A 12,217-nucleotide genomic window follows, 5' to 3' on the forward strand; every position below is an offset into this window, starting at 1 on the left:
GGAGAGTGAGGAAGACACAGTGGTAACATCTGCTACACTGTCTTACAGGAAGACAATTACAGCTTTGTCAAACCTTAGGAGAAATAGCCTGAATGCCATTCCTGAGAAGTAGGACAAAGTACAGGCTTTGGAGATAGACAATCCAGGCTTGGAATCCCCGCTCTGCCACTTACTAGCTGTGTGACCCCAGGTAAGTAACATTATCTCTCTGAACTTCAGGATCCTTATCTGTAAATTAGAGAAAATAATCTCTACCTCCCAAAGTTATTGTGAGGATTAAATTAATAGTATGTGGAAGCTGCCTGGCACAATGTTCTCTTAGTAATAAGCATTTAGTAAATTTGAGTCTCCTTTTAGGTAATCCCTCAGGGATGCCAGTCCAGTTTGATGCAAATGAAAGCAGTTATATAAAAATGTGGGACCCACACATAAGTAAGTAATCATTGCCCCAATCAATAATGTCCTGTGGCAGCAGATTGACAGGATGGACAGAATTCTAGGCTAAGAGTCAGAAGACCTGGATTCAAGTCTTGCCCTTGTTACTAACTTGCTCTTAGTAAAAATGAAGTGGGGTGGAGGGTGGGGGCTAATGATCTCCCTACAACTGTTAATAAAACGATTACAACAACAGCTAACATTTATCAGGCACTAACTGTTAGGTTCTGTGCTAAATGAAGCCTTCACATGGATTATCTAATCAATCCAGCAACCACAGGAGACACAGGTACTATTATAACCCTGTTTTACAAGTGAGAACATTTAGGATCAGAGGGGTTGGGTAACTTAACTAAGGTCAGAGAAGAGGCAGAGCCAGGATTTGAACCCAGGCAGGCTGACTCTGGAGCCTATATTATTTTCCATGATGTCTTCCAGACCCAAAAAGGCACCATCAGGTATCTTTGAGCAGAGCCCTTAAGAACTTTGTGGGCCAAAAGGCAGAGAGGCAGGCAAAGTATCCAGAAGGATTCCCCGCTAGGGTCTCTCTGCAGATGATAAACCCTCAACCATGGAGCTTTAGCCAAAAGCAGCTACCGGGAAAGATTAGGTTCTAAGCTCTAAAGGAGAGTACAGTACCCCTTTGTGGACCCTCCCCCGTGCCCCGTCCTCACTGACCCGCAAGGGCCAGGATCTCACCAGATAACCTTCAGCTTCACCTTCCAACTCTTCCCCAGATTCATTCAGGACTGCAGGAGCTACACCAAAGAATGGGAAGGTCTAGAAGCAAACAGGAGACAGGACCCACAGAGAGAAGTGAGGCAACTCTGACTCAACTCTACCTCTCCTAAGGAGCCCCAGAGCCCCAAATTCCTCACACATATCAGTCCAGTCCCCCACCCTCTACCTAGGCCAAATGCCCCAAGACTCTACTCCTGCCCAGCCCAGGACCAGCCAAGGGAGCCTCACTCACAGCAGAACCAGGCTTCATGGGTGTGGCACCAGGGAGGGGGGTCAGCATATGGCCACCCTGTAGAAGTCAGAGATCAGGGGTTTGAGTCAGTCTTCCCACACTGTCCCTGAGCCCCAGCCTTCTGTACCCCTTACTCACTGTCTCTGTCTGCCAGAAGGTGTCCACAATGGGGCAGCGCTGGGCACCTACCACCCGGTGGTACCACAGCCAGGCCTCAGGGTTGATGGGTTCGCCCACTGTGCCTAGCACCTGTAAGGAGGCCCGGCTATGCCTTGGGCAGGGGAATGGGGAGAGAGGAAGGCTCTGAGCATCACTGGGAGCCAGGAAGACATGCACAGGCTCTTCTCCTGCCCCCTCCCCTATTCCAAGCCAGGGTGTTAGAACAATGGAATGGAAAAGACTGTGCCCAAAAGGCCAGCACCAGCTTGGAGGGCCACCTGTGGGGCAGCAGTTGGGAAGGGGTCTCACCTTGTGACAGGCTCATCTCCAGACTTCATGAGCAGGCGGATAGCTGTAGGCGCTGTGTAGAACTTGGTCACCTTGTACTTGTCCACAGTACTCCATAGGCGGCTCACGTCCGGGTGTGTGGGAATCCCCTCAAACTGACCCCAGTAATGGCTGGTCATTTTTGGTCCTTCTCAATAGTCCCTCCATTCCCCTACCATCCCCTCAGGCTCAGCATTTTTCCCTTTCTGACAAATCCATGGCTTCACTCCCTTACCAGACAAGCCAAGAGACCTTCCCAGTCAGGATATACAACCCCCTAAGAACTCCTCTTTCTCCAGGAAACAGGTCATTGTATAAGTCCCTCTGCCTCTAGACCAAGTGGCTTTGGGAGGTTGTCACCCAGGATCATCTTGTCCATACCCTAAATAAACCAAGTAGCCCTGAGTCCCAGCACCCCTTCTTACCAAAACACTGGTGGCGCCGTTGGCCAGTGGCCCATAGGTGACATAGGAATGGCCAGTGATCCAGCCAATGTCTGCTGTGCACCAGAACACATCCTCCGCATGGAAGTCAAACACATACTTGAAGGTTGTGGCCACATAGAGCATGTAGCCCCCAACTGTGTGTACCACACCCTGGGGAGAAAACAGGGCCTCAGGTTGGGGCCTTGGGCTCACCCCCACTGACTACCAAATAGGCTGGACAGAACTAGAGGAAAAGCCTCCTCAGGGATTCTGGTCCTGACAGCATCCCTCTCATAGCATCCATCTCTCTTCCACCCTCTTTGCATGTTCCCATCTCACACCCCACATGTATTTATAGTCAGTCCATCATTCACACCCACACCCTAAGATGGTATTTCTGAACCACCCACATTACTCTCACATACATGAACAGTTCTAGTACACTCACACCTAATAGTGTCTCTATTGTGTGTTTGTGCACACACACTCAATTATATGTTGACACAGTGAGAGTGGAAAAAAAAAAGATAATCTTCTTTGCTTACTCCATCAATACACCATCCCTAGGAAAGAGAGGCCCAAATTGTGTCTCTAAAGGTCCACTGAGGAATACCCAAAGCATGTGGAGAGAATAATTTATGGATGGGTGAGTGGAAGGTACAGTGACATATCTTTCAAGTCAATGGACGAGTCAGAGTTTTAAGTGTTTCCAGCTCCCACACTGTGCCCTGGGAGGTACTAGATGTTAATAGTGTGGCAAGTGGAAGGGACTGAACTCTAAGAGCTGTAGTCTAGAAGGCCGAGAGTGATCCCTGTGCCCCCTCTGGGCCTCGACTTTACAGGCAGCTGTTCTTCAACCAAACCATGTGGGTATGGGCAGGGAACACAGATGTCAGCCACATGGATTGATCCTTTCCTCCTTTTCTGGGCACCATGAAAGCTCCCACCTGAATGTCTCACCCTGGGCCTCACCATCAGTGATTGAGGATTTATGTCAATTTGATTTAGAAAAGGTAACATGCCATTTCTTTTTTTTTTTAAGATTTATTATTTATTTATTTATTTAATTTACTTTCTGGCTGCGTCGGGTCTTAGTTGCGACATGTGGGATCTTCACTGAGGCATGTAGGATCTTTCATTGTGGCACGCGGGCTTCTGTCTAGCTGTGGTGCATGGGTTCCAGAGCACGTGGGCTCTGTAGGTTGCGGCACGAGGGCTCTGGTTGCAGCACGAGGGCTCTAGTTGAGGCACACGAGCTCAGTAGTTATGGCACGCAGTCTTAGTTGCCCGGTGGCACGTGGGATCTTAGTTCGAACCCGCGTACCCTGCATTGTAAGGCGGATTCTTTACCACTGGACCACCAGGGAAGTCCCTAACATGACATTTCTGAAACTCAGGGTTGTACAGTAGAATTCATGTCATTACATGCTTCCTCAGAAACTCACTTCTCACCTCTACACAGTGTATGTGTATACACACACACATACACACACACACACACACACACTTGCCTTGGGTTTGCCTGTGGAGCCACTGGTATATAGGATGAAGAGTGGGTCTTCAGCATCACACCACTCAGGCTCACACTCATCCCCTGCCTCTTGCATGAGTTCATGCCACCACATGTCAACCCCCTCATTCCAGGAGATCTGCAGGGGGAAGAAGACAGGAATGGGCAGGGAGGAACTGTGAACAGCTCAAGCTGGGGGCAAAAGACACCCCTACCTAGCACCTGGAGGGGCCAGGGTGGGACTGGCAGATGGGGGTCCTGGGAGGGAGGAAGGGCCCTGCAAGGGTGGAATTGGGCAGAGAGAATAGAAGCGGAACAGGAGGCTTCTTTGGTACTTCCAGCACCCTGCTCCGGAGCTACTCTCACCCGGCCTCAGGCTAAGGAGGGCCCCTCAGTTGGTCCTTTCTCATTCTTCAATTCCTAGCTTAAATGTCACCTTCTTGCAAAGGCTTTCCCTGAACAGTATCTGATAGGTTCCCATCCCCACCCTCACCCCTGCTATTATTCTTTTTTTTTTTTTTTTGGCCACGCAGTGCAGCTTGTGGGATCTTAGTTCCCTGACCAGGAATCGAACCCCGGCCCTTAGCAGTGAAAGCGTGGAGTCTTAACCACTGGACCACCAGGGAATTCCCACCCCTGCTATTATTCTTGATCACAGCACCTTATTTCTTTCCCACACAGCACATATTTCCAGTTATTTTATTTAGCTGTTATTTTATTTTGCTTGATTACTGTCTCCCCAAGTAGATAGTGACCTCTATGAGTGCAGTGGCATGTCTGTCTTTCCCGCCCCTCCCACCAAATCCCCAACACCTAGTAAAATGCCTAGAACTCAAAAGGCACTCAGTAAATTTTGTTGGATGAGTGATTATGCACACACAAGCCTACATACACAGGTATGTACTTATGGGACTAGTGGCTCATCAGCAGGAATGTGGACACCACACAATTCAGAAATGCAGAATTAGTCAGAGCCACAGGTAAGGCGGGTACCTGGCCCCATTAGTTAGTAGCAAAAGAAGTCAACAGATCTTAGTCCAAGCATCTTTTTCTGCATGTCTAGACATCATCCACATCTGGAGGTTCCTACCCCAACTCTGCCCCTGCCTTTACACCACTGGTACCAATGGGTTTCTCATAAAGACACTTGCTTGAGGTTCCATTCAGCAGGAAACCTTGTTTTAATTTGGTGGAAAAGGACCAAGGTGGATTTCTCCCAGTAGAGGGATGTCCCCCTATACTGACGTGTGTTTGATAACTACTTCTGGATCTGTCATCCTGACACTTTTCTAAACTCTCCTTGAAACTGCTTTACTTTCCCAGTTATATCACTTGTTTGAAAAACCGGTCTTCTGAGTCTACTCTTTCCTGAGCGAAGTGTATTCCCTGAATTTGTCCAAAAGTTGCACTGGATTTAGATTCCCAGTTCTGCTACTTCCTAGCTGTATATGACCTTGGGTAAGCCACTCTACCTCAAGTCACTCATTTTTAAAATGAGGATAGTCATTCTTGCCCTAATAGTCACAGGATTTGGGGAACATCAGAAGAGAACCGTATTACCTAGTAAACATGAAGCCTTGGATTGTCCTGGGGGGTAGGGAAGACTGATGAATGTCATGAAGGTGAGAAGTTAGTTCAGTTCTGCTGAACTCCTCTGGGAGGTGAAATAAGAATGTGATCATGGGAACTACTGGGGGTTTGCTTCAGCTGTCACGAAACTCTTTCATATTCATTAGCTTCTTGTTCTATGGCCCTGGCTGGCAGGTAAACATGATAGTGTAAGAGAAACACCCTACTCCCATTATATGGCTCTATGGTAATTTACTGTGTCCATATTTAAAAACTCCAAAGTTTTAGACAACACATACCTTGATAAATTATAAAATTACAACTCCCCTCTCTCTGTACTATCTGCCCCTTACTCTGGAGAATTTGAAGCTTCTGGCACATAAGCATCATAAGAATCACAAGTCCAGGCCAAGAGAGGCACCATTAGGAAGAAAAAGAAAGAAGAGAGAGAAGCTGCCCACAGCTAGAAAACACAAAAATAAATCCTGTTTTTTTACTGGAATAGCCATATGGGTCTACACATACATTGTCACATGGATAATTTTTTTCCCACCAGATGATCTGCTTGAGATGAGGACATTAATGTATTTAAGCAGAAGTGCGTCAAGAGTGCTTGGGCAAACGGCGCTGGTCTACAGTGCTGGTGTGAATTGTCATAGAAAAGGCACTAGGTACAAGTAAGGGCAAAGCATAGTTACACTGTGGCAGTGAGGGGACTCTTGTAATCTTGTAAAACTGTTTCTTTTGTGGGTGTGGGTAAGAAGGGGTGGGGTGGGTACTCCAGGTGTGGAGCTGATGACCAGCACCAGGAAGCAGGGTGAGCTCAATTAGTGGCACAAATGTTGGTTGTGAATCAGGTGTATACTTATGAGGGCCCAGTGCTTTGAACCAGGAAAAGGTTTGAATTTTCTGAAATAAGAATCGAGGAGTTGGCCTTTGTTATTGGACCAGAATAGCCTTAGGGAGGGCAGCCGCCAGGTGTGAGAGAAAAATATGAGGAAGCTCATAGGTAACATGGTTGAGGAAGGTACCTGCCAACTGTACCAGGCCCTCCCTTGAAGATTGCTTAAGGATGAAGTGGTTTGGAGCTCTGCCAAGATTTCTGCAGCTTTGACTGCAGTCCTCAGACCTGGACTTTGTAAGCCAATTTTTATGGTCTTTGGTTTTTTGGTAACTGGCTATTTTCACCTTCAAGAAACAAAAATCCAGGAGCCGGTGACCTGAGGGTCTCTGGTATTAAGAATTATAAGAGTCTATTTCTTTTCTAGATTCCCTTTTAGAAATGCCAGCCTGTCTGCTATATTAGAAATGATAAAAGCTAACATTTATGGAGTAGTTACTATGTGCCAAACACCTTACATACATTGACAAAACCCTATCAGGTAGCTACAGTTTTATCCTTATTTTAGAGACGGGGACACTGAAGCAAGGGAGCCTAAGTAACTTGCCCAAGTTCCCACAATAGCAGGTGACAGAGCCAAGATTTGAACCCAAGGAGTCTGGCTCCAGAGCCTATACTCTAACCACTAAGTTTGTTTCCTTTTTCAAGAGAAAAGTCTTAGGTCCCTGCCTGAGTTTTAAGATGAAAGCATTGTCTCCTGGGAATCAGATCTGTCTCCACCATGCTAATGAGAATAGAGAAAAGGGGGTTATATTTACCATTAGCCTAAGAGGTAGATCATAGCAGATTTAGAGTAAGACACCCTAGGAGGATGGTAAAACTCAGAGGAACAGTGGCTTTTATGTTTTGTTTTAGTAAGGGAAGCGGGTTCCTTTAAAGCATATACTCTCATCTCTCCATTACTGATAAGGGAATTGAAGCCCAGAGAGAAGAGGTGACTCATTCAAGGTCATACAGCTAAAAATTGGTCTCTGGACTCCAAGCCCAGTCTCTCCCCTGTACTAATTGGCTTTGAGTTCCCACTTAGAGATCTCCCTTCTTAGAACCACCTACAATGTAACTTTTGTTCAATTTAGCATTTAATTATATCAGAGTTTATAAATCCCAAAGTAGTTTATAAATATATTTAGGAACCTTCTTCTCTGCTGCCCTATGTAAAACTTAGGTTTTCATTTGTAATACACATCTAACTGCCCAACTTGATGGTGAATTCCCAAGGTCAAGGTCTGTACCTCCTCTACCTGTTCCTCCTCCTGTCTCTCCCGGTTCTGCCTCAGCTAAGTGCACAGTAAAAACTTTCTGACAAGTTTACTTGGTCCTCTCTCCCACAGTGGTCCTAAGCAGCAGGAGTGAAATGGAATGTCTGTTGCTACCTCTCTGAGATCCATGCTCTGTGCCAATTCAGAGAGGTAGCAACAAGCATTTGGTTTCATGACCCTTCAGAGTGACTTAGATGGCAAAGGACCTAGGAGTAGAGAGAAGGGGGTTAGGTCTGGCAGCCACCTCAGTGGGGCAAACAGGCAAAGAGCAGATGGACACACAAACAAGCATGTAGGGAAGCAGTGCCCAAGGCAGTGCAGAGGTGGATACCTGGGGCCAGATGCGCTTGGGTTTCTCTTTCAGCTTACCCTGTTAAGAGCCCATGGAAAGGGTGGTGAGCAGGGTCTGAGGATAGGGGAGTGGGAGGGAAGGGTCACTGTGCCCCAAACCTCTGGCTGCCTCTTTTTCCTCAGGCCCCTCTCTCACTGGTCCTCCCAGCCTCCATTTTCCTGATCCTCTTCACAGCCCCTATGCACTCAGAACCCCTAATGCGGACAGGGGTCTCCAATCTTCCTAGACTAGACGGAAGTCTCTCTAGCCCTAAGACCGCTCGGAGCCCCCCAAGTCACAGAGTCTCAGGAACCCTCTGTCCTTCTGGACCCTGGAGCTTTCATCCTTCATGCCCCTTAGACCTGGAGGCCACCATTGGGCTTTTCCATCAGAAGCGTGTATCCAAAGCTAATGAGGGCCATATCTTGAGGTGCAGATCCTGGTCCTTCCATGGTGGGACCACACAGGTAGCCCACCCCAAACCACAGCCCAGTAATCAAGATGACTACAGATAGTCACCCAAGTCAGTCCATTTCTAACCCAAGCCCAAGCCCTGAACGTCCCTTGTGCCCATTAGAATACCCCAATGAGCACAGGAGTCTTCCTCACAATCTCTCATGCTAAGTTCCCAAGGTACAAGGGGCTCCCTACCTACATCCAAGGTCAAAGTCCCCCAGCTCCCAGCCAGCCCTACCAGAGGAGCCATTCCTAGGATTGCTCCCAGATCCTCAGCATTATGATGAGGAAACAAAGAAGGACATCGGGAACTTCCTGGGCAGGAAGAGGGAGCCACTTTGAGCCCAGAGGAGGGCATAGAAGTACCAGACTCACCTGCACATCCGGGCATGGCCTCTTAATCGGGGGGGACTGGCTGGGAGAGTCACCTGTGCCCAGTTCTGCCCGCCCCAGGTGCTTGACCACAATGCAGCATCTCACTGGGAAACCCCTGGAGAAAAGAAAAGCCTGAAGTGGAAAGAAAAGCCTGAAGTGGTGGGCTGGTTGGCTCAAAAGAGAATTTGGCAAGACCCACCCATGTCCATCTAGGGTAGGAGGGACAAAGGGGACCTGGCACTGGGACTGGGGAAATGCCTAGTCAACTCAGAGCAGTAGCCAGCAGACCAAACACACTTACTTCTCCCGACACTTCTCCAGGGCCTCGTCAGCCAGCTCCTTCAGGTTCACAAGCTTTTCCCCCCTGTAGAAGGCATCTTTGGGGAGCAACAGACATTCCAAGCCTTAGGAAGGCACCACACTCCTAGCCCTTTATCCCTAGTGAGCACAATGTCCACAGTCCTCCTGGGTAGGCCTCTTGTCTCTGGCTCTTCCAGCTGATTTGAGCTGACAGAGGGTAGGCTGAGGTGGAACCAGGAGACGAAGGGTAGGCTGCCCCTACCCTTTACGCCGAGCAGTCCCAAATACCAACTAGCTGACTGAAGACCAAGACTTTGGGTGTGGGGATTTTGGAGAAGGGGTGAGAGAAGTAGTCACCTGTAGTGATGAGAAGGCTGCAGCTGGAATCCAGGATCCGTTCACAAAGAGACTCTGAAGAGAAGCCCGCAAACTAGGGAAGGGAAGAAAGACTGAAGGAGAGGGCGACCCAGGGATCGAGTGAACAAGGAAAGGAGTCACTTATAAAACCTTCAGGGTCTCTAAGCCAAGGTCACAGAAGAAACTGGATAACTGATAAGGAACCTATGACATTCTAAACTCCTTAGTCTGGTTCTTAAGACCCTCCATCATCCAGGCCCAACCTACTTCTCCTGAGCCCTATCCCCCACCAGGCCCCTTTTTCCAGCCCAAATTCCTACCACAATGGAGTGCAGAGCCCCAAGGCGGGCACACGCCAGCATGGCCACCACGAGCTCCGGTATCATGGGCATGTAGATGGCCACTCGGTCGCCCTTGCAAATGCCTGCAGGTAAAGGACACAGACTATGGACCATGGTGGACCCCACCTGCTGCTACGTGCTCCCTCTCATCCAGTTACCTGCTGCCACACCCCCGCCCCCGCAGCTGACCTTTTCAGTTCCTCTGTTACCAGATTCCTTCTATTCCTTGTCTACTTCCACCAAGTCCTCAGATACCCCAAGGCTGGGCTTTCCAGTCCTTTCCCCATATCCCCACACTCACCCTGTTTTCGGAGAACATTGCTGAAATGACACACTTGGACCAGAAGCTCACGGTATGTGATCTGGGTGGTCTCCTCTGGCTCATTGCCCTCCCTGAGATACATCAGAAAGAGCCAGTCATTAGGGAGTATGACCTCTTCCCCAAACAAAAAAATAGGAACAGTCATAAAATCCATTCAGTAACACCAAGGCCTAGGAATGTCCCGTGAGGGTGAGCCATCTGCCACCACACCTTGAGCTGACTGGTCAGATACATTGGCTTTACAAGGTATACTTTATTCACAAGCTGTGTGTCACAGGAAAATGCACTGCCATCTCTGAACCTCATTTAATTTGATAAAATGGGATGATGGTTTTCTCTCTTCCATCCTAGGCATGTATTAAGGAGAACTTATATCATGGATGTGATTCTTCCTGAAAGTGATGTCAGCACTGCACTGGTGTTACTCAAGTGTGGTCCCCAGATGACTTGTACCCAAGTCACCTAGGGAACTTGTTAAAATGTAGATTCCTGAGCCCAAACTTAGAATCACAATCACAACGTCCAAGAATCTGCTTCTTTACTACAAGCTGGTATAAATAATCAGTAGGTTATATATAAAATAGATAACTAATAAGGACCTAATGTATAGCACAGGGAACTCTACTCAGTACTCTGTAATGGCCTACATGGGAAAAGAATCTAAAAAAGAGTGGATATATGTATATGTATAACAGATTCACTTTGCTGTACACCTGAAACTAACACAACATTGTAAATCAACTATACTCCAATAAGAATTAAAAAAAAAAGAATCAGTAGGTAATTCTGATGCACATTTAAAGTTAAGAATCACTACCCTCTATCAGCTGATTTCTACCTCCTTAGCCTTGCCTCCTACTCCTGTCTAGGCTTCAGCCTGGTTTCTTTCAGTCATTCTTTCATTTATTCATTTGCTTATTCAACTCCTATGTGCTATATATATGTATAGAAATAAGGCACTGATGAACAAGATAAGCAAGATCCCTGACAACATGGAGCTTATATTCCAATGATAGTGCAGGAAATACACAAGTAAAAAATATAACCAAGATAATTTCAGATTATAAGCATTATGAAGGATATAAAGAATGACATAATAATGACTGAGAAATAATTTTCAAAAAGACATCTTAAGGAACTTTCAGACTGTATGCAAAGATTTAACTATAAGAATATTCCCCTCAGTATTATTTTTCAATTTTATGATTTTCAAATAAGTAATACATACAAATGGTACTGCATAAAAAGATATGTAATGAGAAGTGTCCCTCCCACCCCTATCCTCCAATCACCCTGCCTCCTGGCAACCACTGTAACTACTATGTTGTGTAACTTTCCAGAAATAGTCAGTATGCAGACAGGGCCACTCCTAGTAAGATGAAGGGTATAGGGCAACTGAACTAGTGAGGAGTAACCAAGAAATCACTTTGCTAGAAGGCTAGCATCTTTCATAAGGTCCTTGGGATATCGTTGAAGATGGAAATTTTAAAAATGAATTTAAAAAACTGAATTTTAATGCTGTTCAGAAGAGAAATAAGTACTCACAGTCCCCAACCAAGCACGGAATGGGGAGGTGGGAAAGAGCTACTTCAACGATAGGACAGGCCTATTAGACAAGCATATATACATGCATTTACGTTTATGTATTCTCTTTTTTTTCTATACAAATGATGGCATACAATACACACTACTCTGTATCTTGTTTTTTATTAAATATAATACACATCCAATAAACTGCACAAATCTTAAGTACAGAGCTTGATCATCTCGCTTTATTTTGAAATTTAACAATATATCTTGACATTATCTTCCATTAAGACTTACAGTGCTATTTCATTTTCTTTGTCATCTGCATAATGTTCCACTGTTTGTATATGCCATAATTTATATTTAACAAATAAATATTTCAATGAATATCTTTTTTAATATGTCATTTACTCACTTGAAAATATACCTGTAGGATGAATTAGTAGAAGTGAAATTGTTGAGTCAAAGGATATGTACATTTTAAATATTCATAAATATTAGAGGATAGCTACTTTAAGTAAGATGATCAGGGATGGGCTTCCCTGGTGGCGCAGTGGTTGAGAATCTGCCTGCCAATGCAGGGGACGCGGGTTTGAGCCCTGGTCTGGGAAGATCCCACATGCCGCGGAGCAACTCGGCCCGTGAGCCAC

The 12,217-nt window shown here is 46.4% G+C and overlaps 1 protein-coding gene and 1 long non-coding RNA gene across 4 annotated transcripts in view; one reads left to right on the top strand and one right to left on the bottom strand.

Moving 5' to 3' along the window:
* The window catches only part of ACSS2 (acyl-CoA synthetase short chain family member 2), a 47,031-nt gene that overhangs the window by 3,827 nt on the left and 30,987 nt on the right, over nt 1-12,217 (bottom strand). For 2 of the 3 annotated variants that reach the window (XM_082430160.1, XM_082430158.1), the window contains exons 3-14: nt 10,020-10,111; nt 9,698-9,801; nt 9,378-9,450; nt 9,022-9,097; nt 8,721-8,835; nt 7,890-7,928; nt 3,831-3,968; nt 2,320-2,490; nt 1,877-2,010; nt 1,547-1,679; nt 1,409-1,465; nt 1,135-1,215 (exon numbers count right to left, since the gene is read on the bottom strand). In XM_082430160.1, the coding sequence (XP_082286286.1) occupies nt 1,135-1,215; nt 1,409-1,465; nt 1,547-1,679; nt 1,877-2,010; nt 2,320-2,490; nt 3,831-3,968; nt 7,890-7,928; nt 8,721-8,835; nt 9,022-9,097; nt 9,378-9,450; nt 9,698-9,801; nt 10,020-10,111 (1,213 nt within the window). The remainder of the gene's footprint in view (nt 1-1,134; nt 1,216-1,408; nt 1,466-1,546; nt 1,680-1,876; nt 2,011-2,319; nt 2,491-3,830; nt 3,969-7,889; nt 7,929-8,720; nt 8,836-9,021; nt 9,098-9,377; nt 9,451-9,697; nt 9,802-10,019; nt 10,112-12,217) is intronic. The other variant, XM_082430159.1, reaches the window with a different exon arrangement.
* LOC309645407 lies at nt 5-11,954 on the top strand. The gene is made up of 2 exons (XR_014254875.1): nt 5-190; nt 10,392-11,954. It is a non-coding gene; the product is annotated as an uncharacterized lncRNA (long non-coding RNA).

The sequence above is a fragment of the Balaenoptera physalus genome (genome assembly GCF_965194825.1).
Source record: "Balaenoptera physalus genome assembly, chromosome: 16".
NCBI lineage: Eukaryota > Metazoa > Chordata > Mammalia > Artiodactyla > Balaenopteridae > Balaenoptera > Balaenoptera physalus.